Source organism: Caenorhabditis elegans, chromosome II, assembly GCF_000002985.6.
Source record: "Caenorhabditis elegans chromosome II".
Taxonomy (NCBI): Eukaryota; Metazoa; Nematoda; class Chromadorea; order Rhabditida; family Rhabditidae; genus Caenorhabditis; species Caenorhabditis elegans.
The window spans coordinates 3,753,605-3,780,603 of NC_003280.10; the positions used below are offsets into that span (position 1 = coordinate 3,753,605).

Below are 26,999 nucleotides of genomic sequence, written 5' to 3' on the forward strand. Positions count from 1 at the left end.
TTGATAACTATAATTATTGAAGTTGATAAAACAAATTGAAAAAATACCAAACTGAAATTTGGCTGAAATAAAACAGCGAATTTCAATTAAAAAAAAAAAACAAAAAATTCAACTTTTCACGCTATTAAAAATATTGGAACTTGTTTTGCTTTGTTTTTAGTTTTAAAATCCACACCATGTAAATATGTAGAGGCTGAAAATTGAGTAAAGTGATTTTCAGTGGGAATAACATCCAGCATTTTTTTCCGGAAAACGCGGAGAGGTCATCAAGCGCACTCTAATAAATATACTCATTTCAGGAGAGCCTGAATAACGAATGGCTACATGTGTTTTAACTATAGCTCCCCCTGTGATTGAAGCTGTTGCTGCATCAGCCGTTGGACTTTCCGCTGCATCTGCCACAGGAGCTGGCGTTGCATCTGCCGCTGGAGTTGTTGCTGCATCTGCCGCTGGAACTGGCGCTGCATCTACCGCTGGAGTTGTTGCTGCATCTGCCGCTGGAGTTGGGGCTGGAGCTGTTGGGCTTACTCTCGTGCTCCCAGCTGTTTTGATGGGCGTGGGAGCTGGTTTGATAGTAGGTTCAATTGGTCTTTTAGTTTTGGGCCCACCTAAAAGGAGAACATCAAACAATCAAACAGCGAGGCGCACTCCATGTAGCTCCACAAATTCTCCTCGAAAATCTGAATCATGTTGGTATGAACCCGAAAAAGACCATTTCTACGTTTCCCAAAAAGCACGTAATTCGGAATCAATTCGACTAACCGCCAATGTCATTCCCGGAGAAACATTGAAAACATATGCTGAACTCAATGAAATACTGTGAGTTGTTGTTGTGACTTCGTTCCAAAAATGATTACTATTTGTGAATCCCCAGTGTGGTTCTGAAACAATTGCATATACATTTCACCGATCGACACAAAATGATTAAACGATGATTTTCATTTTTAAGATTTAATCAACTTAATGAAAATCGGACTGGATCCCCTGTGTTTCGAAAATCTGACTCTTATTGGTATGAACCTGAAAAAGACCATTTCTACGTTTCCAAAGAAGCACGTAATTCGGAATCAATTCGACTAACCGCCAATGTCATTCCCGGAGAAACATTGAAAACATATGCTGAACTCAATGAAATACTGTGAGTTGTTGTTGTGACTTCGTTCCAAAAATGATTACTATTTGTGAATCCCCAGTGTGGTTCTGAAACAATTGCATATACATTTCACCGATCGACACAAAATGATTAAACGATGATTTTCATTTTTAAGATTTAATCAACTTAATGAAAATCGGACTGGATCCCCTGTGTTTCGAAAATCTGACTCTTATTGGTATGAACCTGAAAAAGACCATTTCTACGTTTCCAAAGAAGCACGTAATTCGGAATCAATTCGACTAACCGCCAATGTCATTCCCGGAGAAACATTGAAAACATATGCTGAACTCAATGAAATACTGTGAGTTGTTGTTGTGACTTCGTTCCAAAAATGATTACTATTTGTGAATCCCCAGTGTGGTTCTGAAACAATTGCATATACATTTCACCGATCGACACAAAATGATTAAACGATGATTTTCATTTTTAAGATTTAATCAACTTAATGAAAATCGGACTGGATCCCCTGTGCTTCGAATATTTGACTCTTATTGGTATGAACCTGAAAAAGACCATTTCTACGTTTCCAAAAAAGCACGTACTTCGGAATCAATTCGACTAACCGCCAATGTCATTCCCGGAGAAACATTGAAAACATATGCTGAACTCAATGAAATACTGTGAGTTGTTGTTGTGACTTCGTTCCAAAAATGATTACTATTTGTGAATCCCCAGTGTGGTTCTGAAACAATTGCATATACATTTCACCGATTGACATAAAATGATTAAACGATGTTTTTCATTTTTCAGATTTAATAAACTCAATGAAAATCGGACTGGATCCCCTGTGCTTCGAATATCTGACTCTTATTGGTATGAACCTGAAAAAGACCATTTCTACGTTTCCAAGAAAGCACGTACTTCGGAATCAATTCGACTAACCGCCAATGTCGTTTCCGGAGAAAAATGGAAAACATTTGCTGAACTCAAGGAATTACTAGGAAAGTAAGTTGTTGGGGTATCATTCCAAAAAGTGTCACTGTTTGCGATTATGAAATATTTATATTTGATTGAAATATAATAATTGACGTAAAATGATAAAACGTTGTCTTTCATTCACAAAGTCTTAACTGCTGCAATTTCCCAGAAAAATAATGTTTCGAATATGTTTTCAGAGTAAAACAGTGTTTTCTTCAAATTAATCACTTTCCTCCTTTTTTCTCTATACCTATGAAATTACTGTTTTCAACAGGAACCAAGACATGAATTTGGTTTTAATGAATTCTGAAATTGTGTTTTGAGTTTGAAATTTGAAAAAGCGGTTAAAAATAATTCAGGCAAATTACTTTTTTTTTACTAATTCCAATACTTAAGAACGGATTTGCAATAAATACAGAAAAGGAAAATAAGTGCCTAAAACTACTTTAAAAGTGTATCACGATGTTTTGATGTACGAATTTAAACCTAAAATCTAAACCTCAAAGTTGATTGCACTACGTGTCTTAATAAAATCTTAAAAAAACATTTTTATAGCCAACTTCGTGACGCTAACCAATCGAAACAAGATTCCTATCCAAGAGGAGAATGTAACACCCCAGAGAAAAGAAATGAAAAAAACAATAATTTCGAGAGACAACAACCACGAAAATCGTTGCAAGATCAGCATTGGAATGTTCCTTTTGAATTCGAGAGAGACCCGAACAACCAAACAGGCCGAGAAAGAGAAGATTCATCCACTGACCAGTTTTGGATGAGCGTTACAACTCCAAAAAACTTTACATACACCGTAAGCTTCTTTCAAAAATATAGTCACCGGAGGGTTCAAGAGCTTATTTAAGAATTGACAGGTAAGCGCGCTAGCCCAACTTGAGCAAAGGCTTGCAGCACTAATAGAGAATATACGGTAACTAACCGACAATGTTTGGACGTCAGTTTATTTGCAAAAATCAAAAATGTTTCGTACATACATATAAACCATTGTTTTATGAAAAAAAGTTTTCAGAAATTACAAGATTGTTTTGAGCATTATCCATGAAAATTCATTATGTTTGAATCTAGGGATATAACGAACGTAAAGTTTGCAGATGGTAGGTCTTGCCAACAATGGACGCGAAGGTTTCCTGCATTCGTTAATCAGACACGGAAGAGAGTTCACGGGCTTTCCATCGAATCGTTTTCACAGAGATATTCTGGATGTAGTTCCACCATCCATACGCCAATTGATAAAAGAAATTCGGAATTACAGCAACAGAGACAGGAGTAATGAGATAGAAAAAGAGTTACTTTCGGATAGGTCATATCCTGGTAAACACATGTAGTTAGACCGAACTAATTTTTAATATTTCCAGCTACACTGCAACTCCAGAAAAAGTTTCGAGATTACATCCAGAAAATTGTAAACGATGAGAGCAACTTTTTGTACAGACGCCCTAATACAAACGGACAAACTCAAGTATTTTGGAAAATAAACAACGAGAAGGTTCTTGTGATTTGTTTATCAGAAGACCCATATTTTCCTGAAGCTGGCAGGGATTCTGTTTCACCGGAAAGAAATATCAGAAAAATTATTACTATGTTTGTGAAAAGCAGGATAAGTGTGGACTCGATGATAAGAGCAGACTCTCCGTTCAATACCCATGGTCCCTAAACAAATATCAAATTCTACCACAAATTCTGTAAACTATTAGTGAACCTGACGACAACTGAATGAATTTTTATCTTTTCCCTGTTTCCGTATGTTAGGAACATTTGACACATCTGCAGATGCGGCAAATATTAATGGCATAATACCAGTTTCAAAAAAAATGATTGTTGAAACTACTATAACTTTAGTTAATAAAACAATTAATTTTGGGTTGAATAATCTGCAAAGCAATTTTTCAATCTTTTGATTTTTATTCAATCAGAGAACAACTGAGATGTTACAAACTGGCTCTCTTGAGTATTGCTCCAGTAATCCAAAGTCTAAAAGCCAAAAAATTATTGAATAAGTCATCAGAAAACGTGAATAACAATGTGACTCGTTAACAGGCTAACCTATTTATCCCCACGGAACGAGGTATGAAAAATCTTGAGCTCACACATTTTGGAATTGAAAAATGTCAACGGTTGACCAGTTTTCTGCTCAAATTGGAGGAGCCTCAATGATAATTGTAAGTTTGCAGGCACAAAAACGCCTACTCACCTGCCTACCGTTAGGCAATATAGGCATCCTTGTGCATTCAATTAAAATTAGTACGTTTTGAATTTTACACTAATTTAGGCCTCCATAATCGGACTATTCTTCAATTTATCCGCATTTCGAAAATATTTATCACTTGAAAAAACCAGCTTCCATGTGATGTGCATTTCGAAAACTGTTTCAAATTCTCTACATATTTTGGTTTATTTATTGTACAATGGCCCATCAGCATTGTTGTGAGTTTAAGAAAAAGTTGGAACAAAATTTCATTTTGCTTTTAAAGATATGCCCAACTGGGACCCGAATTGCTGAATAGGTATCTTAACCAGGCAATTGCTTATGGTCTATATTGTCAAGGTGAGTTTTGGGGCAAAATTTCTGCCTGCCTACGCCTGCCTACCTTGTGCCTACTACCCTGTGAACCTCTTAAAAAAACTTGGGCATTGTGAAACACTTGGCAATCGTTGACCAAACTTCGCGCCAAAAACCAATCATAAATATGGTAGGCATGCACATAGGCAGTCAGGTAGGCAGAAAGGCAGGAATGATGTAGGCACCTACTCCTAACACCATCTACCCTTTAGGACCCTTAACCCAGGCGCTTATTACTATCAATCGCTTCCTGATTGTCTACTTCGCCCCAATTGTCATCCCCTGGTATAGTAAATGGATCACTTTTGGCTCACTTTCGGCTTGTTGGATTATTGCCGCATACTTTTCTACATTGATAGGGTTTCCAGGTACCCAGCTTCATCTTTTTCTCATTTTCCTAACTCTCAAAATTTTCAGAATCCTGCCTTATCCGATTCAGCCATCAAAGCCTTACCTGGATGCACGATGAATGCCCATATTTTATACATTACATCTTGCAAAGTGATTTTCTATTCCTAGTACTTCCACTAGCAGTATTTTCAAATGTTATGAATGTTTTCATAGCTATCAAGCTTTTCCTATCGTCGGTGGGTTACTTCTATCAGACTTTAAGCTAATTTAATTTGTTTCAGAAAACCCAAAACCTCTCCACCGAATCATGCCGTCACAGACAAAAAACCTTGATTCGATTATTTATCCAAAATTGCTTTGAAGACTGGGTCTACGTACTAGACACAGTTAATAGCTTATTCTTTCGGAATACTGCAAACCATCCTTTCCTGATCTTTATAGTCACCCTTGGCTCTAATTTGTTCACGCAGCTTGCTGATGGGTAACTTTTTATTGCAATTTTAATATGGTAAATAAGAAAATGTACATGATTCCAGATTAGTCATGTATGTATCAAATTATCAGAGAAATGGAAAGCGGCGAGTCAATTCTGCGAAAGTTCAAAACACGAATCGAGTGGCTGGGAGCAAGCAGTACTTGTCTAATTGAGTTTTTTCGTATTCTTGATATTAATGCACATGTGTATATAATTGTATAATATTTGAGAAAAATTCGCAAAACTTGGAAACTTTTCGACTATGTATAATTATAGGCTTTTTTGAACCAAAATTTAAGAATAAAAACTGGAAAAAAAAATCAGAAAATTGTTTTAAAGCATTTCAAAAATATTTTATACAATAAATAAACTTACAAACCCAGTTAAAAATAAGAAAAACCTTTAAATCGTCATTTGAATATACCGAGGTGCCTTTTTTTTCCTGTCAAATTTTCCCTACAAAATGATCGGCTCGTATAATTTTTTATGTGTTCTCCTATTGTTTCCCCCCATATGCTGACTAGAGATCAAACCAGGAATGGTTCCATTTTCCTATGACTAATCCACAATTTCATCACAAATTTCTGACAATTGATTTTCTCATTTCTTCAAATATCTCCTCGTTAAAAATGCTGACTTGGGAGTTCGAGCTGATGACGATCTATGAGGATGACGACGAGGATCAAGGTAGTTTATTTTTATCAATAAAATTATGTAAATTTTTTGAAAATTGCAGTTCCAACAAATGTTACTTTCGAGATTCTCATTCTGAAGCTGAAAATGGAGAACAAACGCTATTTCATGTTCAACCGCTGGTGAGTCTGCCAGGCCTTAATCTGCCTTCCTGAGTGCCTGCAAAGAAGGCATTAGCCAGGTCCTGTAGGCACATAGGCAGACATTTTGGGACATGATAAATGAGAAACATTTTTCAGGGTGGATCGTCTCGCTGAGTTGTGATATTTTCGACGTCTCGAGAAGAAATAATATTTTCATTGCAAATTCTAATCAATACATTCACCACCAATAAATTGTTCACTTTTACAACAATTTGGCAATTCTTGACAATTTTCACATTTCTCTATGCTCCTATAGCACCCCCGTGACCGAGAATTTTCTCGAGACATTTGCATTTTTTGATATGATTCGGTTTTTTTTTTAAATATGAAACGTTTGATTCTTAAAAGCAAATTATTTAATTAAAAAACAACTGAAAGAAAATCACTAATTCTTCTTCAGTGGTTCTTCTCGATTTGCCGGCAACTGAGATCTTTTTCGGCTGAAATTGTAAGAATTTCTTAGCGAAAAAAACTGAAAATACTCACCAAAAGTAGTGCTCCTTTCTCCGAATAGTGCTCCGCATTTTCTCAAATTTTTCTCGTAACACTGCCTTTTCCGTGTCCAACAAATAGCGAAAGACGTCTGAAAGGAGCAAGCGGGCTTCAACTCAAAAAATCTATGAAAAAGTTACCATTCTTTTTCTTCTGATAATCTGCGTAAAACATCCTATCGTCTTTTGACAGAACAGGCACTCCCGAGCCTGAAAATCGAGATTTTGGTGGCCTATGCCTACGTAGGCCGTCTTCAAAGCAAGCCAGGCTAAAATAAAACATTCTCACTTTCAACGATTTCCTCACACTTCATGATTCTCTCTATATGCTGTCCAGATTGCAGATACTTGAAGAAATAATCTTTCTGAATTTTTTTCTGATTTTTAACGTGAAATTTAATTACCTCAAGAAGTCTCCGATGGATCCGTTTCTTGATGTTCACTGCGTTTTGGTCGTACGTCATTTTTGCATCTCTCTAAAAAAATTTATAGTTTTCAGCGGCGAGCAACAAAGTCCTACTAACCTGCTCGAACTTCTTATAGATCGCCTCCACTCGATCCTCAGATCTTTTGTAATGATCATTCATAGCATTCGTAAAAATTATGCTCCGTTTCATAACTGGATCACAATCCGGGAGCAAAAAACCTTCTCCTGAGAACACGAAATTTTGGACAATTTTCTAAAATTTTCAGTATATATCTTTTCAAATTTTAGACATTTGTTAAAAATACCAGCTGCTCAAACTCCTCGTGTGATGGCTCCAAGTTAAAATAGTGAACCTTGTTTTGTCCAAAGTCAGAAGCTTTCGGTTGGGGCTCGGCGAGCTCGAAATTTGGGCATCGAACTTTGCTCGGCGGCTCTCTGGCTTCTAGGTCAGTTGGCACTAATTCTGGAACTAGTTGGAGAGGTAGAGACTGGAAAAAAAATGAATTTTATCAGGAAAAAACTATATACTCACCGGAAAAATTGAGTTGGGTGGGTAGGTGAGCAGGATTTGCGGGTTCGGATGAGCCGGCAAATTTAAGAATTGTGTGGGCGGGTGATTGTTGACCAGGTAGGAGTAAGTGGTGTTGAAGTCGGGGAGCTGGAAGTTATGAACTTTGTTTTGGAATAAAAGAAATGAAACTCACCGTCGGATCTAAGTTTGGGAGAATGGAAGATATTTCCGGGAGAATCGGATTTTCTAGGAGTGGGTTGCTACCTGGAGTTGGAGATGGATCTACAGATGCTTTCTGAAAGAGGAGTTTGGAATTTTGACGTGAGCTACAGGATGGTTGAGCTACTGAGGGCATGGTGGGAACTTCGTAGTACTGGATTACTGTAGAATTACTGTGGTGGTATGGTAGGGTTATTGTATTAGGTTGAACCGGAAGTCTTTGTGACTTTTTCAATCGTTTATTTCTCGAAGCAAAAGAAACTTCAGGATAAATTTTATTTGCTATCATTATCAACAATATACTACCAACGTGTGCGCAACTTATGAATGCCCTGCTTATAGAACCCTTCCAGGCGCAAGTCGAAATATTGCTTGAGTGCCATTTCGACACTTCCATGGGTATTGAAGGTTCTTTCCCATAGGTCACGAGTTATATCTGAAAAAGACCAGTATTCAGATGGAGCAGTGTCTTGAGAATACGGAGGGTAAAGGAGAACCATCCATCCACGCCTGACCAGTTCCTGCAATACTTGTTTCAAACCGTAGGGCCAAGAGTTGTTTTGTTGAAAATGGATTTGCTTGTCCATCAGGGGTGAACGATTGAAGACTTTCTTCAGGTTCCGTGGTTAGATAATGTAGAGGCCCCCAGTAATTATTTTGCTATCAGGTAGCAATTCCCAGTAGATGGGGCCGTACACTCCTCACCACATTGAGGTCATGACTTTTTTAGGGGGATAGTCGGGTTTAGCGGCATCCTGTGGGGTCTCTCCTTCTTCAATCCATTGGGCATGCCTGTGGTTGTTATTGTAGAGGACCCACTTCTCGTCTCCAGTGAAAAGTGGGTCCAACCATCAATCGCCCCCGTGGAGAATGAGGAGGGAAAGGGAACCATCCATTCAAAACTCAAGGTTGGCTTGTGTCAAGGTGTGAGGTATGAATCCACCCCTAATTGTCTTTATTCCGGGAGCTACCAAGCCCTGTACGATGTTGGTTTGATAAGACCCAAGTGCGGTTGACAGCTCACGGGTTGTTTGGAAAGGATTCGTTTACACGGCTTTCTTCAACGCATCCAAATCCAATTTATGGGGTCTCTTGGTCCTCAAGAGAAAAGTCGTCCTTGTCGAAGCGGTGGAACCAATTGTGTATGATATTATAGTGATGGACATGTGTATGATGAACATTCTCAAGGAGACTCTCGAAATCCTTCATCGTGGTATGAAATAGGAAGAAGTACATCAAACTATGTCGGATGTGGATGTCACTATTTACATACATCGTCGGCTAACTAAACTCAGGTCAGAGGGAAGGGAATGGGGTGTTTTTTAAAATTAAGTTCCTTTACTCGTTGTTATACCCTAGCAACAAGGGAACACCAAAGTGCAACTGCGGCTAGCGGTGGATAAGCAAACCCAGTCACAAAGACTTCCGGTTCAACCTAATAGAACTACACTATAACATGTTCTAAACTTTTGACGATCCATTTCCAACTGCTTCCTTGCAGTGCACTTACCACCATATCCTCGTTTTCCACAAAGTCTTTTAGCTGCTTTTTCTCAAGTTTTTCTTCTATTTTCTTTGAGGAAACCCACTGATTTCTATTAATATCCACAGAAGAAAATTGAAATTCAATATTTAACTGAAAGTTTAAAATAAAAAAGTATAGTTTTGATACTGCTAAACACTAAACAGAAACTTTGAACGCAAAAGTGTAAAAATGCGAGTTGTTGCCATGCGGAGTTTGGAGGTGGACGGGGGCTAATTATATGCTCCAAATGTGCACTAATCACACCTCTTTTACGAGTTGTCTGATTATATATATTTTGGGTGAATATAAGAAAGTAGGAGAAAATTCATTCATTTTGGGAATTCGGTGAAGTTTTAAGTTAATTGAGACGTTTTGCTGATACAACATTTAAATTTACGCCCGCTGGTTGTATTTTCAAATGTTTGTAGTTGAACCAATATAAGACAAATCTGAAAAAAAAATGTTGGTAGGGCGCAAGAAAAGCGTCTGAAATAGCCCCCAACTTACCCATCAACTCCAAAAACTACTACATCTACACTCATCGAGATGAGCATTATACAAGACTGATTTTCGCAATATTTAGTGGAAGCCGCATTATTTGCAGCGTCAACTGCTGAAATCCAATCTTGAATACACGATTGAAAGAAAAACTTGATAGATCTCTTGCGTCTTCTTTGGTAAGCGACGGAGGAAATAGATTTTTGAGTTCTCTGCAAACTTTTTTTGCATTTTTTTTGTATTCTCAAAATTCAGTTGAAATCACCGATACCACTACCAACTTGACAGCCATCATTAGATTCAAAAAATTTGTCACTGCCGCTAAACTGAAGACCACATAATTTTTTATCCAAAACATAGTTGTACTACAGGAAGCGGTGGTGTAAAACGTGTGCTCAAAAAATGCGAATGGTGATTTGCAGTCCTCGGGGAGCCCGAATAACGTGGATTGCCAGCCGACAAATATCCAGGTTAAAATTATTATAACAGTTGTCAGATATCGACTAGATTTTGGAATTTGTAAAGGTAAAAACCATAGCACCAAAACGCGATTGATAGTTATTATTAGTTGGGTTATTGGACCTGAAATAAATACTTTAATGCAAAGCCTACGTGCCTACGTGCCTACCTTGAAGCATAAGCCCGTACATTGCGAAATGGTGAAGAAGAATATTCAGCTCAATAGATCCAATTTGAGTATACCTGTAAGAAAAATTACGAAAATAAAAAAAAACGTTTTACAACTTACAATAAATGAACTGGTCCGGTATAAACTAAATAAACCAGCAAAATTAACGAATTCGATAATGTTTTCGAAACGCAAAGCAGATGGAAACTAGTCTTTTCCAGTGTTAAAAAATGGAAAAGCATGAAGAAATTTATCAGAAACCCGACGAATGATACCTGAGAGTTAATTTGAACTTTTAGAGCCATAAGTTTAAAACCTTACAAAAATCATCTCGGCTCCAACAATTCGGGTGGAAAATTCCGTGGAATTCATTTTGTTGAATGAAAAAAAACAACAAAAATTAATTATAACAAGAATGTTTTTTCTGAAAAACGACTGCCTGGGAAAGTGTAGACTTTGACAAAAAAAAATGGCGTAGACTGAATAATTACTTGGTTTTTGCTGAATAGGAATTACACATTTTAGTATATAGAATCGTTTAAGCTTCTACACTTTCTGCTCTTGAAGACCTTTCGTGACGTCGCATGAGCTGTAAAAATGAATTGAAAGCTAAAGTTCTGCAAAATGAAGGCTTCGCCGACGAATTTATATTGCATAGATCGGATGTAGGTGGTATCAGCTTGGGATATATTTTCCAGCCGAATTTTGTTTTCTGACTTATAGAGGCTGTCTAGGCTATACTTGATGGAATAGCCTGGGGACTATTATCACATGTTTTTATACCAATATAAAGTAATTACTCATTGCCAGCTATCACCCGCTGTGAAAACTAGAGCTTTAAAACAAAAATCAGTTTATTAAAAATGTTTTAATAAAAACGATCTAAACTATAATACAATTCAGATAGAAAAAGTAAAAGTAAAAAGTATAAACAAAAAAACAAAAACATTCTCTAAAAAATAGAGGTAGTTCAGCGGGGAATTTTCTTTGTTTTGAACCCGTTATTTAGAAGAAAAAAAAACAGAAAAACAAACAGAAAAACAAATACAAAACAAACAAACATAATCAATTACTATTTAATTTTTTTTTTTGCCACCCGGTTGCTGGTGCTTCTCTTCATCAATTCTTACATAACCCTTTTTAATTTGACTCATAAACTCTTCATTTAAAATTTCTCGCATACGATTCCAAGCCTTGAATTTAGCGCCATTTTCCCTTTTGATCGCGTCCCATTCAGGTACTGGAAATTGAAATTTGAAAAATTTGGCGGAAAATTTCAATTTTAATTTTTGAAATATTCTTACCAGAAATTATTTTTTGAAAAAAATTTTGATTTGTACAAATACTTCACTAAATTTAACTTTCCCTAAATAAAATCAAATTTTCCACTTACTCTGCTCCCCCTCCACAAATCGTTTTTTACTAATGTAACTAGTAAAAAGAGTGAACGCATTACAGGGGCACCTAACCAATTGCGGAAGCGGCTGTTCTGACGTGGGACTGAAGAGGCAAGTATGGATGGCTGAAAATATTATTTTATCGACTACAAGTTCTATGAAATCTTACTAATAAACGGGTTGTTGTTGGCATCACAGGTGGCGTGATTGGCCAACGCTTCAGCATATCTTTGGTTATACTCCAGAGTCCCTGGAGTCAATGGATGTGGTCCGTTTGGAAGGTTCTTCTTTCTTTTAGCTTTGACAGGTGAAGTTTTGCTTTGACCTGAACCAAAAGTTTATAATAGGTGTTCAGAAGCTTAACAACTAACGCTTGAGAGTGGATGGGCCAGGAGCATCAGGTCTGCCAAACTTGTGACAGTAACGAGAACTCGTGGCATGATCTGGAGCACTAGAGACCCCTCGACGTGGTTCTTAAAATTGTATTTAATGTTTCAAATGAAATACTGAGAAGCAGCTTCAAATAACTCACCGAAAGAGCTGCTTCCTTGTGTTGAAAACTGACTCAGGAGCAAAGGTATAGTCTGGATTTTATGATCAAATGGTGTGGACTCTGGCGGGAAGGCTGCGTCTGAGAGCATTTCGTAGATCCTAACGTTTTGTGATAACTCCCAAATCTTACCGGCGGGGCTCACTGAGCTGGTTGAGCCTTCAGAGCTCGTCGCGCTGTTGGGAATGAGCTGAGCTTCATTTCCATCGCTTGAAATTGTGGGACCGGAAGATTGCTCTCCTGAAATTTTTTTCATCAGGTAAAAATGTTTTGTCTCTCTCAAAATCCTTACCCTGCTCCTCAGGTGTCGTGGACCGATTTCCAGCAATTTGGCATTCAGGGAAAATGTACGTAAATTCTTTTTGAAAATTATAAATCATATCTTTTGTTATTCGAATCGTGTGGTATCCTGTTTTAGGAAAAGCTGGTCCTGGAAAAATGTATAACATTGACTGAGATACTTTTGTTATACTATAGAGCTGAAAATTCTAATCATTTCTGCAATTGGAACTTTTTTGAAAAATCAACCCAATGCAGAGATATGCATTTTTTAATTTGCAACGAGGAGAGCGGAGGGGAGACGCCTCACCGGAATGGCTTCAAACGGGCTCAATTCATCAACTATTAGAGATATCAAAAAATTTTCAACTGACCAAAAAATCAGTATTGAATTTTGCATGGAAAAATGACAATTACTTACCCATAAAATTAATTGTATCGCAAGTGTGAAGGCTGATCTGGGCACCACGCCCACTACTATCAACTTTCCATCGGTCAAACCGCCAGTTTAATGGTTGGAGTTCCACTGAAAACATTTCATTTCTTCCGTTTCTTCCCATTTTACTGGTTACCGTCAAAACAAAAAAGGATGCGCTGTCCGGCTATAAAAAAGTATTGGGTCCGATATTCTTGACAACTCGAAGCCGTGTTAAATTCACGATGCATATAAACAACTGAAAACACTTTTTTTTAAATAAATAAGCTTAAAGTTACTTACAAACTGAGCTATTGGGGATGTAAGGTACTTGAGACGGAGGTGAGCTTCTTGTTTGACCTGAAATTAGTATGCAATTCGGTGGAAATTCAGTAAAGACTTACCGAATTCCAGAATAAGCTGAAAATTTTCTTTTCGGCTTTCTGATGTTTCAATCTTGACAAAGAACTTTTTCACAAAAGATAGGCTTGCTGATCCCGGGTCAAAATGTTCAACTGGAATTTGTCTTATAGACAAAAAAATGTTGAAGGCCTGGCTTACCCGCAACTTGTAACAACTTCGGAAAATTGGGCAGATTGACGATTTGTTGATTAATCAGTGTTTGATCATTATTTAGAGGTTGAAAGGGTTTAAACAACAAGTTTTGGGCTGAAAAATTGAATTGTTCGGGATGTTTTTTTTAATTAGCAAATTCACTTTCAATGGTATCAACTTACTGGAAAGAATAACTGGGCGGACTAATTGTTGTTCAAGATTTTGATACTTTTGAGGAGGTTGCTCCAAGAGTGCATAGGGATGGGAAAATAAATTTTGTTGAGCTGAAAATCGTATCTTCGTTGGCATCTCAAGAGTTGCAATTTAAAATTAATATTATGACTAACCGGCAGGTTGATTCTCAGGCATGGCATCATTTGCAGTTGCAGAGAAAGGTGGTCCGACTGAAAATATAATTTTATTATATTATAGATTATCTCAAATTAATTACAGGCTTACCAAGTGGACCAACTAGACTTCCTGAGATTTGATGAGTATTCTGCTGAGCCAGCTGATGCTCCAAAAATATATTATTATTAGCGGTTGCATAGGAAGACGGTTTGGCTGTAATATTATTTTGTTGCCTGTTACATTCTAAGAATCTCGAAAAAAAAAAGACTACATTGCAAGTGAATGACTTACCAACGGGAGCACCTGAGTATCCCGGGATATTATTAATTGCCAGATTTTTGAATTGAGTCATCTGTTGTGCATAGATATTATAAACAAATGCAGAAATTGCCGGTTCGGCTGGAAATTTGGCTATTAGAAGATGAGCATGTTGCTTATTTAAATTTAAGAATCAGTGAGTTGGCTTACCAACTGGATGGGCGAAAAATTGGTGACCGGATTGAGATCCTTGAACTTCAGCTGACGATGGCATTTCAGGAACTGCTTGGAAAGAGAAATTTTGCTTTTCGACTTGATTTTCTGGTTGTCCAGCACAAGTATTTAATAACGCTTCATGGAAAGTTGTCGGGAATATTGAATGGACTGGAAAATTCAATGGAATTCCTTGTTGCCTCAAAAGTGTTTCAGTGGAAAGTTTAACGGGAATTGGTTTGGCTGAAAAATTTTGTAACCGCCTGAAAATAATTCGATGGTTTACCGATTGGGATATCTGAAACTGTTGATAGTTGTTGAGCAGCTCGACCTTCAACTACCGGCGCCATTTTCAGTGACTCAGACAATGGAGGTTCGGCTGAAAATGTGTATTTTTAAATTAAAAAAAAAACGTTACTAATTTAGAGAGCGAATGTTCCAAAAAAAAAACTACACTAGAAAATTTCCATTATAACCTGAGTCTGCAGAATATTGTTGTTCAATTTCAGCTTGACCATTTTGAACGTCTGGTGAAGGTGACGGTTCCGGTGACTCCACTTGGTGATTGTCATGAACTTCCGCAGATATCTCATGTGGTGTTTCGTCATTTGCAAGAAACGCTTTAACGGGAGCAACTGATTGAGTTGAGAGGTGGTGAGCTTCTTCATCTATATCATATTGATTTTCTGGTGACTGAGAGGTTTCCTGCTGCTCTATTGGCGCATCATGGCTAGCTGGAGAAGATGAGAATTGGCGATCTTCTTGAACTTCCACAACAATCTCACAAAGTGCTTCGTCACTTGCAAGAGATGCTTCATCTGAATTTACTTTAATAATTTTAATTATAAATTTTTCAAATATTTGTTATTAATCTTCTAACTACAGTGCTCCACATAATGATACGGCCACCCCCAAATTTTGGTATAACTCAAAACTGGGTTGAGATAGCAAAACATAGTTTCTTGTGAAAATGTTCGCTATACTAACTTGCTTTCAGATAAATATTGGAAATATACCTGAACCGTTCGTAAAAAAGATAAACCATTTTTTCATGAAAAACCATATTAAAAAATCCACAAAATGATACGGCCACCCTTGGTTTTTGTTTTCTTTTTTCGTTTTCTTTGCAATTTTTTTTGCTAAACGTTAAGTTTCATGTTCGTTTGTGTTTTTACAGCTATGTGGTCGTGGAATAACTTCAACTGACTACGAAAAAGGACAAATTGTGCCAAATTATCTCAAGGCTTCTCGAATCGTCAGATTTTTCGTGATTTGAAACTTTCGAGAGATATGATCACTCGATATGCTTCCAATCCTGCCGCTTATTGCACAAAAAAGTCTTCTGGTCGCACACCTTTTCTTTCTGTCAGACCCAAGCGAAAAATCGTTCGTCGTACATCCAATTGAACAGTGACTTGCTCGAAAAGTAGGAGCGAGATGAACCTGGCAGTGTCTGTTGAGGCCGTACGACATGTTCTTTTGAAGTCTCAGTTTAACAAAAGACGAAAATTAAGAAAGGCTCCATTCATTACCAAAAAAACCGCCAAAACCGTATTCAGTTTGCTAAAATCAGTCAGGGAACTAACTGAAGACAAGAGAGGATTACGGTATAATCATTCAAGCCCAGTTTTTGGTTTCAGTTCATCTTCAGTGACGAGAAAAAGTTCAACTGTGATGAACCAGATCACTACCGTGATTAGTGGCACGATTTGAGAAAAGAAAAGATGAACTGAAACCAAAAACTGGGCTTGAATGATTATACCGTAATCCTCTCTTGTCTTCAGTTAGTTCCCTGACTGATTTTAGCAAACTGAATACGGTTTTGGCGGTTTTTTTGGTAATGAATGGAGCCTTTCTTAATTTTCGTCTTTTGTTAAACTGAGACTTCAAAAGAACATGTCGTACGGCCTCAACAGACACTGCCAGGTTCATCTCGCTCCTACTTTTCGAGCAAGTCACTGTTCAATTGGATGTACGACGAACGATTTTTCGCTTGGGTCTGACAGAAAGAAAAGATGTGCGACCAGAAGACTTTTTTGTGCAATAAGCGGCAGGATTGGAAGCATATCGAGTGATCATATCTCTCGAAAGTTTCAAATCACGAAAAATCTGACGATTCGAGAAGCCTTGAGATAATTTGGCACAATTTGTCCTTTTTCGTAGTCAGTTGAAGTTATTCCACGACCACATAGCTGTAAAAACACAAACGAACATGAAACTTAACGTTTAGCAAAAAAAATTGCAAAGAAAACGAAAAAAGAAAACAAAAACCAAGGGTGGCCGTATCATTTTGTGGATTTTTTAATATGGTTTTTCATGAAAAAATGGTTTATCTTTTTTACGAACGGTTCAGGTATATTTCCAATATTTATCTGAAAGCAAGTTAGTATAGCGAACATTTTCACAAGAAACTATGTTTTGCTATCTCAACCCAGTTTTGAGTTATACCAAAATTTGGGGGTGGCCGTATCATTATGTGGAGCACTGTATAAGCCATAAACGAATACATCAAAATAAACAATGTTGCTTACAATTAGGAGAAACTGATGGTGCAGCATCTTCAGCTTGAGCTTCTCGAACTTTTGTCGACTGTGACAGTTCCTTTGGCTTAATTAAGCTGTCACAGAAATCATGACCATCTTCATTTACATAATCTCGAACCTCTGGTGACTGAGAGGTTTCCAGCGGATCCATGAGTGAATTATAGCCGTCTGGGGAGAAAGATATTTCTTCTGAAAATGAGCGTTTTGATGGGAAAAGTTACAACATTTCACAGTTGGGAGCTGGTTGTTTGGGCTTACCAAAGTTAGAAACCCAGTGGATGGAGAATTGGTGATCATCTGGAGCTTCCATAGACATCTCATCAGTTGCTTTATTATCAGACGTTTCGGCTAAATATATTTTCTTTCTTTACGGGTATTCAACATTTTACCACCTGAAATGAAAGTATGACTTACCAAAGGTGGCAACGGAAACTGCTGGGAGTTGGTGAGCAGCATGATGCTCCTGAATTTCTACAATTTCCTGTGGCTCAGAGGTTGTTGCAGATGAAAACGATTCGGCTGAAAATGTTATAATGGAAAGTACATATGTTATCGAAGTTTTGCTAGATATCCTTAATTTTAGAAAGTCAATGTCTTACCGACGGGTGCAACTGATTGGGCGGACAGATCATTATCATCCTCAGCTTCATAATCTTGAACTTCTTGTGAGTTAACCGGTTCATGCGGCACAACTGAGTTGACACAGCTCACATGATCATGAAAATCTTTAGCGAAATCAGCTTGAACTTCTGGCTCCATTGATTGAACTTCCGCAGACATCTCATGTTGGGAATCGTCTTTTCCAATAGACGGGGCTGAATTGTTTTTTGTTTGAAAGTAACAATTTGTTTGTTAAGTTTAATAATATTTGTCAATAATCCTAATTCATAAAATACCCAAAAATAGAAAAAGTTCTTACCGATAGGAACAGCCGAAGATACTGAGAATTGCTGAGCATCTTCTGTTTGATCATCTTGAACTTCTGGTGACGGTGAAGGTTCCTGCGGCACAACCGAGTTAACACAGAACTCATGATCATGGCCATCTTCAGCCTCACAACCTTGAACTTCCAGTGAAGTTGGCCCATTCTGTGGCTCAACTGAATCGTCAGGTAACAGATGATCATGATCATCTTTCTCTAGATCACCTTGAACCTCTGGCAACGGAGACACTTCCTGCGGTTCCAATGATGCTTCATGGTTAGCTGAAGAGGATGATGGTTCGGCTGTAAAGAATCGGGTTTTGGACAAAAAATCTTGCTCGTTCTAATTTCAGGAACCAAATTGAAATGTTTAAAAATATGGCTCACCGATGGGGGCCACCACATCATCACAATTTTGAGCTAGCTCAAGTGGTGCCACAGATTCACCTGGCACGTCATCATCGAGATCACAATCCGACAGCGTGATCCAGTCTATGGGCTCTTGAATTCTAGTTGCTTCAGATGTCGAAGATACATCATTAGTTTGCCAAAGATTACGTTGGCTCTTCGTAGATCGCCTAGCAGACCCTGAACAAATATTTAAAATTATAAAAGCATCTAGGTAAACAAAACTTACGCGTATAAGTCGGAACTGGAATATTCTTTTTCTTCTTCTGAATTTTCCTCTTGGCTGAAAATTTTATTAATTGATGCTTGCAATTTTTGTGCAAAATTAGGCAATTACTTACACTTATAATTCGGAACTCGGTTGGGTTTCTTCTTCTGTGGGGCTGGTTCTATAGCTGAAATGTTTTTTCCCAGTAAAACATACCCAAGGCATGCTCTAAAAAATAATGTGAAAAGCTTACGTGCATCTAAGATTCCGGACACCTTGAAAAGTTCACCAATCTGAGAAAAATAGACATCGAGGCCAGGAAACGTCACCTTTTTGTGTTCCGATTCTGAAATTTACCAGATCTGGTGTACAGTGTAAAAGTACTAAATTTTTGTGAGAATTGTTCTCACCAAGTTCCTCAATATCTGGTTGGTCTTTCAGAATTCAGTTTTTCATCTTAAAAACAACTCACCCAACGACCCTTGATTTGCGTCTTGGCTCATTTCCTGATTTGGCTCTGCGCCTTGAACTTCAACTGGAGCTTCTGTATTCTGACCTGAAATATTCAGATTACTAATTTTTATTTTAAAATTGTATAGTTTAAAGTTATTTGTCGGCAAATCGGCAAACCAGCATTTTGCCGATTTTCCAAACGTGTCGACAAAAAATTTTCCCGAACTGTAACCTCAAAAATCAAAAAACAAACCATGTTCAAATAGTCGATTTTCCTGGGCTGTTCCTTGAACCAGATTGAGATTGAGGTCTCTAGCCGCTGCTGTCGCTGAAAATTTGTCAATAAAAATTTGTAATTTTCCCATTAAAATAGGTTTACCCAGTTCCACCGGGTCCTGCTCTACCGGATTGTGATTTGGATCCATGCCAAGATCTGAATTTACCAAGTTGGTATCAACTGTTCTGTAAAAAATAAGGATTTTAATTGAGAAAAAATCGAGGAAACGTCGAGAAAAGAAAATAAGAAAATATTTCAGAAAGTCAAAAACATTAGGTGAAACGATTTTCCCACGATAATGTAGAAAAAATCACGAAGAAACTTGCAATAACAAGGGGGTGACGTTAGGGGGAAAGGGTGGGAAATTGTAAGTGTTGAGGGGTGATGGTGGAAGAAAAAATGAATAAAAACAAATTTGCTGTAGCAGTTGAAAATTTTACAAAAAAAAACGGGGGTTTATTTTATTTTTTTTTTTATTTCAATACGATATGTTTTGAATCAATAATATGTAATGAGTCATCTAATTTTGGATAACATGTTTTCGATATTTTACTGTAAAAAAACATTTTGGAAATTGGAAAGTTTGAGAAAAATCACGTAGGCAATTTACATAGATTTGGAGAAAAAGTTTCTACGAAAAATGCGTAAAAACTGTAGCATAATGGCTCCTCGTTTCTACATTTTATGTCTTATTATTCAATTGTATAATGTGGGAAACTTGCGGGAAGAGTGGTAGCAAAGTGTGGGAGCGAATGAGGGGAACAAAGAAAAAAAAGTGTACAGTGTTATGGGGAAATTTTATATGGGTTATAACGGGACCATGAGATCATGAGAATGCCTATTTACTGGCGCGAAAATATTGGCAGGCCATGGCAGCGAGAGAGCATAAGAGAGACGCAGGTCCCTTCGCTACGAGATATTTGTCGCCAGAAAAGTAGGCATTCTCATGATCTCATGTCCCGTAATATTTATTTGCTTTTACAAAATGTCTTTCTCATACCAAATCTGCCAAATATCCTGAAATAATATTATCACTATGTGCAACTAAAAAAATATAATACATAGCGTGCAACAACACAGCCTCCCATGACAACAACAGCATGACAGAAAAGCGCTCGTAAAATAGTTTTTGTCATTTGCCGCACTTTTGTGTACGGCATATTTTTTTTTGGGTATTTTGGCAATGTGGTAAATAGGATAAGACATTTGTGCAAAAATTTGAGTGAGCTTGAAACTGGAAAATTCGGTATACTTATTTCAAAAAAAAATATATTGTCTTGGTACTTTTCAGGGAAAGAGATAAGAAACAAACAATTTTTTTTCGAATTCTCTGTTATTGCATACTATTTATAAAAATATTTTGGTTTCCGAAAAAAAGAAAACTTTCTTGGAGCTGTAGTAGAAGCGGCGGAGCAAAAGAAAAGGCAGCTGGTGGTCACTGTTTAATGGTCTGTCAGTCGAAGCAAAAGTATAAACAATTAGGGCCTCACAACGATACGGTACATTTCTCAAAAGTCTACTACTAGATGAAAATGTTTTTCGGAACTTTAATATTTTTTTTAATTGACAGGGTTTTTAGCTGTTTTGGTAATCATGAAAAAGGTATGGAATTGCAAAAAAATTAGAATTTGCAAAAAAAATTTAGTGAACAGTTTTGGAACATTGCCAAATTTTTTTTTGAAATGCAGGTTTGAAATTGAAATGGATTTTGCTAAAAGTTGTTATTTTTAATTTTTAAATGTAAAACCAAGTTAATTTCTTAAAACAAAACTAACAATTGCTCTTCAAATAGAGGTACTCCTTTGTCACCTAACAATTCGGAACCCTTTTTAAGTCCACCGCCAAAAAAAAACCATACCACACATCTGCCAGCACTGCGTCCGTCCTTGTTGAATACGAGACAACAGACATGTTTTCAAACCATAACAATACTTGGCAGGGTGCCAAGTAACCTTGGATTTAAGCTTTTTCGGAACTTGCTTCAACTTTTTAGATAAAAATACAGGAACCTACTGAATGGATTTGGATATCAAAAACTATTTCAAAAAAAATTTTGAGTTTGCAAGACCCTAAAGCTTTAAATTTCAGAAAACCTGGGTGCCGGATCTGTGAACTCCAGCTGTCAAATTTACCATATATGCCAATAGTGAACCAATAGTATATGCCAATATATTAGGTAGTTGACAATTTACTAGGTCTAGCAAGTTGTAAAGTAACGATCAAAAATTATTGTGGCCTGCAGAACCTCACTAAAAATATTAAAAATGTAGTGAATCTATTCTATGTGCTTCCGCCACTCTTACTCCACATTCTCCCGCAGCTACCGGCTGACTCCTCCCCCTGCCGCTTTCTTTCGGTGGCGAGAGTGTTGAGAGATAAAGGGAGAAGTTAGAGAAAGTGTCTGTGGCGACCCCCTAGTGCTTCTCACAGCAACAGTTCCCGGGCAGTTCGCATGTTTTTAAGGGTGCCAGGGGCTTGGACTTGTTTGAGGGACTTTTTCAATGTCTCACTCTGATTTTATGGTGCTTGTCGTGCAATTTGACATATTTCAGACTTTATTAGAACTTAAGATTATTTCCAAAATTTCAAATTAATATGATCTATATAATATGATAGCTTGGCAGTTTTTGGCACCTAGAATCTAAAATCGTGATTTTATCAATTTTTGTCTTTACACTTATATGCCGAACCTCCACATTTTCCCCAAAAAAGTTTTGCATTTTTAATAGCCTATATCTCAATTAATTTTCAAGAAATTCCTCGAAAAAATCATAATCGAATTCAAATTTTCTTTTCCCTCTTTTCTTTTTGTTTGTTTGTTTTAGCAGCCCCTCATTTTGTATTTTCCTTTCTTGTTCTGTGAGGTAAAAAGAAGATATTTTCCTTCGACAAATCATGTAGTTTTCAGATAGCAAAACATTCAATAAAGATACATCTAGCCCGGTTAATTTTTTTTTTGGAATTCTCTTCAAAGAATGAATTCAGTTTTTGCTGAAAATTCCCCAGCTGATAAGGAGACTCTGGCCAAGTTTCACCAATGGTTCAAAAACCGTGAGTTGGTCTTCTTACTCAATAATTAAAAAAAAAATTTCAGACAAAAAGTTGGAGCTAATATCCACAATGTTCCCCATGGTCTGCGGCCTTCCCGTGAACATTTGTAGCGGTGAGCCATCTGCTTTTAAGCGGGTCAAGCCGAGCCGGAGCCTGGAGGAGACGGAGAGATTGGGTAAGAATTTTTTGAGTTTCGATTTACTAAAAACTGTGTACTCTATAGTAAGGGACTGGGAAATCGCAAGAAGGATGTTCAAGTTGGTTCCTTCGACTGATTCGAATTTTTCTCCGGTTCTTCAGGCTGAAGCTCTCCAAGAAGTTGCAGCAACTTCAACAGAAGCTTTGGATTGTGGTAAGAATTTATGATTTCTCTTAGAAAATTAACAAAACCCGCCAGCTCAAGAAGACGGATAAAAATCCAGTCTTTTTGGCATTTTGAAAGTTCAAAATTCAGATTTTCACCAACACCAACCAGCTCAAACTTTTGATCAAATAAATGCGGAGTTACAGAATTTTTACAGAATTCAGATTAAATTTTAAGCTTCTTCTAAAAACTGCAAATTTTAGCTTCTGCAATGTCGCAACCAGTTCAATCATTCAATGAGCAAACTAATTGGATTTCATGGAATTGGAACTCACAGTCAGGTGATCTTTTTGGCTTTAGACAAAATAGTGATGAGTTGGATTTATATACCTCTTATCAATCAATCTATAGATTTCCAGAATCTCGATTAAAGCCAGCTCCTGAACCTGAGCTCAGTCCGGCATATACAGAAGCTTCAGCAATTTCGGGTGCCTATTCAGAAACCGCCCGGCTTCCCACTACTTCCACAACTATAAAAAGGTCCAGGAAAAGGAAAGATCCAAGAAAAATCGTTCCGGATTCCATTGTCAAAACTCAAAAACGCTGTATGTAAATCAAAGTGATTAAAATTTCAAATTTTCATAACTTGAGTTAACTGACATAATTTCTTTTCAGCTCCCCGAAAAGCTCCCAGTTTCGATGTATGCGGGATGAGCTCATCGAAAATATTCGATTTATGGTGTGGTGAGGCTTTTTAACCTAGATTATTTTCGAAATATATTTACACGTTTGAAATGAAAATCATTGAACGTTTTCCAGCTGGCCAAGGATTTGGTTCTATGCAGGAGACACTGCAGAAGTTTCTTAATAATCAGGAAAAACTTAATGAAGATCAAGAAAAAATAAAAAATGACAAAGAGAGAGGTAGGAAAAGTGAAACAGTTTAAAATGAAATGTTCATATTTTCAGATAGCATTTCTCAAGTCGAGAATTCAGATGGGTCTAGTGAGAGTGGGCTGGCTGACTATTCACTTTTTCCACAGCTTCTCCTTCCTCAATAATATCTGTCACTCCTACTTTTAATGTTTCTTTTTCAACGGTGCTCCATCCAAAAGCTTCACTTCCTCCCACCCAACTCTTCCAAATACTCATCATTTAAAACGTTTTTTTTTTGCTAAAATTTATAAAACCTAGCGATATCCTCCGGCATTTCTGTTAATTATTTCATTTGTCCCTGATACTTCATATCAATTTGGGATGCGTTATATTATTGAAACTATGTATGAAATTATCCAATTTTCAATTTGAAAGTAATACAGTGGACATAACAGTGGCTTCTGATTACAAATGTCTAATAATCAATACTTGCAAATCCCACAATTTAAGTAAGAAATAATTCCCCAAAAATTGCCAAAATATAAAAATAACATCTAAAATTAAAATATCTAGTAGATTCCCACAGGTGTTGTAATACGTCAATAGAAATACACGAGGTTAGACGTCACAGACTGGGTCCCAACAAAAGTAAAAATACCTGAGGTACGTGACAATTATTGTTATTCGAAAGCCTATAATTGATCACAAAAACATATTTGAGCACAATTATTTTGTGACTTAAGTGATGATAAAATTGTTATTCAACTTTTTTGAAGACTCATTGTTGACTATTTGACTCATGATAGTTAATTAGTCAAATGAGTGTTTGGTTTCTGATAGTTCAGAACTTTAATCTCAACTTCTAGGAGATTCTAACTAGGAAAGGGACAAGGAAGTTGTGCAAAAAAATGGTGATGTTTCAAATTTTGAAAATTTAAATGATAAAATCAATATATAATATATCTATTGAAAAATTATTGTTCCAATGTGAACAAATTACTAGTAAAATTACCAAGTGGGTCCGAAACTTGAAAGCCTGCGCGTCTAGAAAAACCAAATTCCAACATTTATTTAAAATTTTCAGATTAAATTAAATTCCACTGGCACCAAATTACGCCCACCTCAACAATTATCATTATTACGGACCCGATTTATTTTCAAATTTCAATAACAAAAATCTTGATGCAATTCTCTAAAAACACAAAAAAGGGCAATTCTGGTGGAAGGTACAATAAGAAAATTTGGAAAAAAAAACATAGAAAAAGGAGAGAAGATGCAAAAGTACAACACAACGAAACCCCTATCTCACTTTTACTGCAACTTCCTCTGCCCAGCCGCTCGGCTGTCCTTGAAGACTTGGACGCGCCGGACTTGTTCTTCTTTTGGCACGTCTTCCCAATCCTGAACTGGAAAAGAATCAAGAGTTTGCTGGAGCTGTGCGCCATATTCAATAACTTACATTCTTGATCGAATGGGATTCCGTTTTCGACGATCCTTTTCATTTGGGGAGCGTCATCAAAGACAAAATCTTCGATGGTCTCCTCATATTTTGCGACAGCGGCTAGCAGGTCCAGTGGCGTGTAACCGGAGGTGTCTTCTGGAATTTTTAGTAGTTAGAGGACAGCTCAGTTGGTAGTGGTGAGCGCTAGCAATCATGAGCTCGAGTCCTGCATGGATTAGCAGCCACAGCCTTCGAAATTGGCTCAAACTAGGAGCACCACCAGATGCCTAGCTCTTGAAGAAGGGATCCTCCAAGAACCTTTCAATTTTAAGACTCACTCACCATCAAACTTTTCATGCAGCTTAGCAAGAGCTTCCGATTGTTGTTGCTCCGGCACAGTAAATTCTTGTTGCTGCTCTGTCGTAGCAATCGAGGATTCTGTCGATTCCAAGCTGGTGTCAAATGCATCAGCATCCTCAACTGGAGTGGCACCTTAAATTGGTCTATGTATGTTACTTTTTCAAACGATGCAAACTTACAATACAGCGCAGAGCTCCCCAAGCTTGGCAACCCACTGTTCAATCCATAATCCGGGCTCATGTTGAATAGCGCCTCTGGGATTGAGTATGGATCTGTAAATTGTACTATCAATGTTTAAAAAATTCCAAAATAACTTACGAGGTGTCATCGGAGCAGCTGGGAAGCCAAGTTGTTGCCCGTAGAACATTTGCACTGCTGAAAATTTTAGAAAATATTTAATCTGTGGAAAAATGTGAAGTATCAACCTGCTTGCATATTAGCGTCATACGTTTCTTGGTGGAAAGCTGGGAACGAATCCATTTGGTTATCTGAAATAAAGAACAGTTAAGGGAGAGCGTAGAATTATTCTAGTAAATTTCCGGAAAAAATAGAGACAACTGAAAATAATATAGCCAATAATTAGAAGGTATCTGCCATAAAGAAACAAAAGGAGGTGAGCACAAGAGATGATATGCGGTAAAAAGTGCAAAAGAGGTGATCGATAAGTGAGACAACAAGAGGCGGCGTTTGTGTAGAAAAGGGAGGTCAACTCGCCGAAAACTGCAGGAGTCATGACACAAAATTTACTAAAAACTCGCGTGTAGTTTTCCCACGACTTTCGGAGATCAAACCACGAGTTTTTTAGCGATAACTTTTCAAAAACAAGAGAAAAAACTAGTTTCCAACATTGAAAAAAGAGCTGATCAGAAAAAGGAAAAGGCTCTAAATCGTGTGAAAATTGGTGTGTTTACAGCAACGTAGAGAGTGATCAGGCGACACCAGGAGAGTGTCATGAGCTAAATAAAAAGTTGCGTAATGCAGGCTAAAAGAGCAGCGATCGATTGTAATGAGGGTATAAGAAAGGTGAGAAAATGGGAAAATGGAAAGAGTTATTTAACCAAAAATAGGTTAGCGACAAAGAGATTAACGGGGTAGTTTAATGGATTGTGATAGTAAAAAAAGTGAAAAGTGGAGCAAAGCTTCACCTTTTCAATGGTACGTCAGCAACAAAAAGGACTTAAATAATATTAACTCGAGAAAGCAAATAGATCAGCTGGATAGTATAATCATGTCAACTCACAAATTATCACAGAAAATATACTAGCACGCTGTCAAGTTTCGATAGCATGGAACCTTAAAAGTAAGAGGATCTAAGTGTGAAAAAATTAGCATTTTACGACAAGAAGAGAGCAAGGTGTGAATGAGGAAAATGGCGAGAGAAAAAAGCTCGCGCTGCGGTTTTGTGATCAGAGAGGTGGTGGGACAAATAGGGCGGAGTTTGAGCTGTTGCTCTACGTGATAAGAAGAAGCTGCAGGGAAGTGGAGAACGAAAAGACAGCACCAAGAGAAGAGTTTTAAAAGTGCAGAG

The 26,999-nt window shown here is 37.3% G+C and overlaps 8 protein-coding genes, 1 non-coding gene and 1 pseudogene across 11 annotated transcripts; 4 read left to right on the top strand and 6 right to left on the bottom strand.

The window, feature by feature from the left end:
* Positions 1-293: 293 nt before the first annotated feature.
* On the top strand, positions 294-3,824 carry rcd-1 (Regulator of Cold-induced Diapause). Its single transcript, NM_062240.4, has 8 exons — positions 294-819; positions 950-1,138; positions 1,269-1,457; positions 1,588-1,776; positions 1,907-2,101; positions 2,630-2,882; positions 3,181-3,400; positions 3,445-3,824. Exons 1-8 carry the CDS (start codon positions 317-319, stop codon positions 3,741-3,743), a joined length of 2,037 nt encoding a protein of 678 aa, NP_494641.2. The 5' UTR covers positions 294-316; the 3' UTR covers positions 3,744-3,824.
* Positions 3,825-4,194: 370 nt separating this feature from the next.
* Positions 4,195-5,767, top strand: srx-111 (7TM GPCR serpentine receptor class x (Srx) domain-containing protein; the record flags this gene model as incomplete). Its single annotated transcript, NM_062241.3, has 7 exons — positions 4,195-4,248; positions 4,359-4,513; positions 4,561-4,634; positions 4,862-5,017; positions 5,067-5,236; positions 5,282-5,481; positions 5,537-5,767. 7 exons carry the CDS (start codon positions 4,195-4,197, stop codon positions 5,646-5,648), a joined length of 921 nt encoding a protein of 306 aa, NP_494642.2. The 3' UTR covers positions 5,649-5,767.
* Positions 5,686-6,512, top strand: T24E12.12 (uncharacterized protein). Its single transcript, NM_001027189.3, has 3 exons — positions 5,686-6,162; positions 6,212-6,290; positions 6,408-6,512. Exons 1-3 carry the CDS (start codon positions 6,030-6,032, stop codon positions 6,430-6,432), a joined length of 237 nt encoding a protein of 78 aa, NP_001022360.2. The 5' UTR covers positions 5,686-6,029; the 3' UTR covers positions 6,433-6,512.
* A 184-nt stretch (positions 6,513-6,696) lies between these two features.
* On the bottom strand, positions 6,697-8,095 carry T24E12.6 (uncharacterized protein; the record flags this gene model as incomplete). Of its 2 annotated transcripts, none has more annotated exons than NM_001420588.1 (9): positions 6,697-6,751; positions 6,798-6,894; positions 6,944-7,012; positions 7,092-7,149; positions 7,207-7,278; positions 7,327-7,482; positions 7,535-7,717; positions 7,762-7,887; positions 7,934-8,095. In NM_001420588.1, the coding sequence occupies 9 exons, from the start codon at positions 8,093-8,095 to the stop codon at positions 6,697-6,699; spliced, it is 978 nt and encodes a 325-aa protein (NP_001407523.1). The 2 variants fall into 2 exon arrangements, with proteins under 2 accessions (NP_001407523.1, NP_001122642.2); NM_001129170.2 differs by having other exon boundaries at positions 7,092-7,167.
* Positions 8,096-8,198: 103 nt separating this feature from the next.
* T24E12.7 lies at positions 8,199-9,234 on the bottom strand (annotated as a pseudogene). The gene is given in 2 exon segments: positions 8,199-9,057; positions 9,059-9,234. Coding segments are annotated over 2 exon segments (1,035 nt in total).
* A 608-nt stretch (positions 9,235-9,842) lies between these two features.
* srx-112 (7TM GPCR serpentine receptor class x (Srx) domain-containing protein) lies at positions 9,843-10,982 on the bottom strand (the record flags this gene model as incomplete). The annotated part of the gene is made up of 6 exons (NM_062243.2): positions 9,843-9,933; positions 9,992-10,194; positions 10,248-10,564; positions 10,611-10,684; positions 10,731-10,885; positions 10,932-10,982. The coding sequence occupies 6 exons, from the start codon at positions 10,980-10,982 to the stop codon at positions 9,843-9,845; spliced, it is 891 nt and encodes a 296-aa protein (NP_494644.2).
* Positions 10,983-11,450: 468 nt separating this feature from the next.
* On the bottom strand, positions 11,451-19,626 carry T24E12.10 (BRCT domain-containing protein). Its single transcript, NM_062245.3, has 31 exons — positions 19,542-19,626; positions 19,416-19,490; positions 19,182-19,265; positions 18,963-19,055; positions 18,843-18,896; positions 18,731-18,784; positions 18,481-18,681; positions 18,091-18,396; positions 17,771-17,986; positions 17,586-17,690; positions 17,430-17,519; positions 17,160-17,360; positions 15,105-15,446; positions 14,915-15,007; positions 14,626-14,871; positions 14,449-14,556; positions 14,266-14,370; positions 14,154-14,210; positions 13,989-14,090; positions 13,813-13,920; positions 13,656-13,766; positions 13,555-13,611; positions 13,409-13,510; positions 13,258-13,362; positions 12,850-12,987; positions 12,690-12,797; positions 12,540-12,638; positions 12,379-12,480; positions 12,177-12,332; positions 12,004-12,132; positions 11,451-11,850 (listed from the first exon to the last, which is right to left on the bottom strand). Exons 1-31 carry the CDS (start codon positions 19,585-19,587, stop codon positions 11,687-11,689), a joined length of 3,957 nt encoding a protein of 1,318 aa, NP_494646.2. The 5' UTR covers positions 19,588-19,626; the 3' UTR covers positions 11,451-11,686.
* On the bottom strand, positions 15,497-15,547 carry T24E12.14. The gene has a single exon (NR_050975.1). It is a non-coding gene; the product is annotated as an Unclassified non-coding RNA T24E12.14 (non-coding RNA).
* A 2,788-nt stretch (positions 19,627-22,414) lies between the features above and the next one.
* On the top strand, positions 22,415-23,855 carry T24E12.3 (Dimer_Tnp_hAT domain-containing protein; the record flags this gene model as incomplete). Its single annotated transcript, NM_062246.1, has 8 exons — positions 22,415-22,490; positions 22,534-22,665; positions 22,714-22,842; positions 23,058-23,135; positions 23,214-23,399; positions 23,470-23,538; positions 23,614-23,718; positions 23,764-23,855. The coding sequence occupies 8 exons, from the start codon at positions 22,415-22,417 to the stop codon at positions 23,853-23,855; spliced, it is 867 nt and encodes a 288-aa protein (NP_494647.1).
* Positions 23,856-24,805: 950 nt separating this feature from the next.
* T24E12.11 (EF-hand domain-containing protein) lies at positions 24,806-25,959 on the bottom strand. Its single transcript, NM_062247.5, has 6 exons — positions 25,897-25,959; positions 25,790-25,846; positions 25,651-25,743; positions 25,454-25,603; positions 25,130-25,267; positions 24,806-25,076 (listed from the first exon to the last, which is right to left on the bottom strand). Exons 1-6 carry the CDS (start codon positions 25,949-25,951, stop codon positions 24,982-24,984), a joined length of 588 nt encoding a protein of 195 aa, NP_494648.1. The 5' UTR covers positions 25,952-25,959; the 3' UTR covers positions 24,806-24,981.
* Between the last annotated feature and the right edge of the window lie 1,040 nt (positions 25,960-26,999).

Coding starts and splice junctions, on each gene's coding strand:
- rcd-1 (NM_062240.4), top strand. CDS start 317: ATGGCTACATGTGTTTTAACTATAGCTCCCCCTGTGATTGAAGCTGTT. Junction 2,883..3,180: donor CAAAAAACTTTACATACACC/GTAAGCTTCTTT, acceptor TAAAGTTTGCAG/ATGGTAGGTCTTGCCAACAA. Junction 3,401..3,444: donor TTCGGATAGGTCATATCCTG/GTAAACACATGT, acceptor TAATATTTCCAG/CTACACTGCAACTCCAGAAA.
- T24E12.12 (NM_001027189.3), top strand. CDS start 6,030: ATGACTAATCCACAATTTCATCACAAATTTCTGACAATTGATTTTCTC. Junction 6,163..6,211: donor GGATGACGACGAGGATCAAG/GTAGTTTATTTT, acceptor TGAAAATTGCAG/TTCCAACAAATGTTACTTTC. Junction 6,291..6,407: donor TATTTCATGTTCAACCGCTG/GTGAGTCTGCCA, acceptor AACATTTTTCAG/GGTGGATCGTCTCGCTGAGT.
- T24E12.10 (NM_062245.3), bottom strand. CDS start 19,587: ATGGATCCAAATCACAATCCGGTAGAGCAGGACCCGGTGGAACTGG. Junction 12,988..13,257: donor CGATACAATTAATTTTATGG/GTAAGTAATTGT, acceptor ACATTTTTCCAG/GACCAGCTTTTCCTAAAACA. Junction 12,639..12,689: donor CAGCTCAGTGAGCCCCGCCG/GTAAGATTTGGG, acceptor AAATGCTCTCAG/ACGCAGCCTTCCCGCCAGAG.
- T24E12.11 (NM_062247.5), bottom strand. CDS start 25,951: ATGGATTCGTTCCCAGCTTTCCACCAAGAAACGTATGACGCTAATATG. Junction 25,744..25,789: donor AGCTGCTCCGATGACACCTC/GTAAGTTATTTT, acceptor TACAATTTACAG/ATCCATACTCAATCCCAGAG. Junction 25,604..25,650: donor GGGGAGCTCTGCGCTGTATT/GTAAGTTTGCAT, acceptor GACCAATTTAAG/GTGCCACTCCAGTTGAGGAT.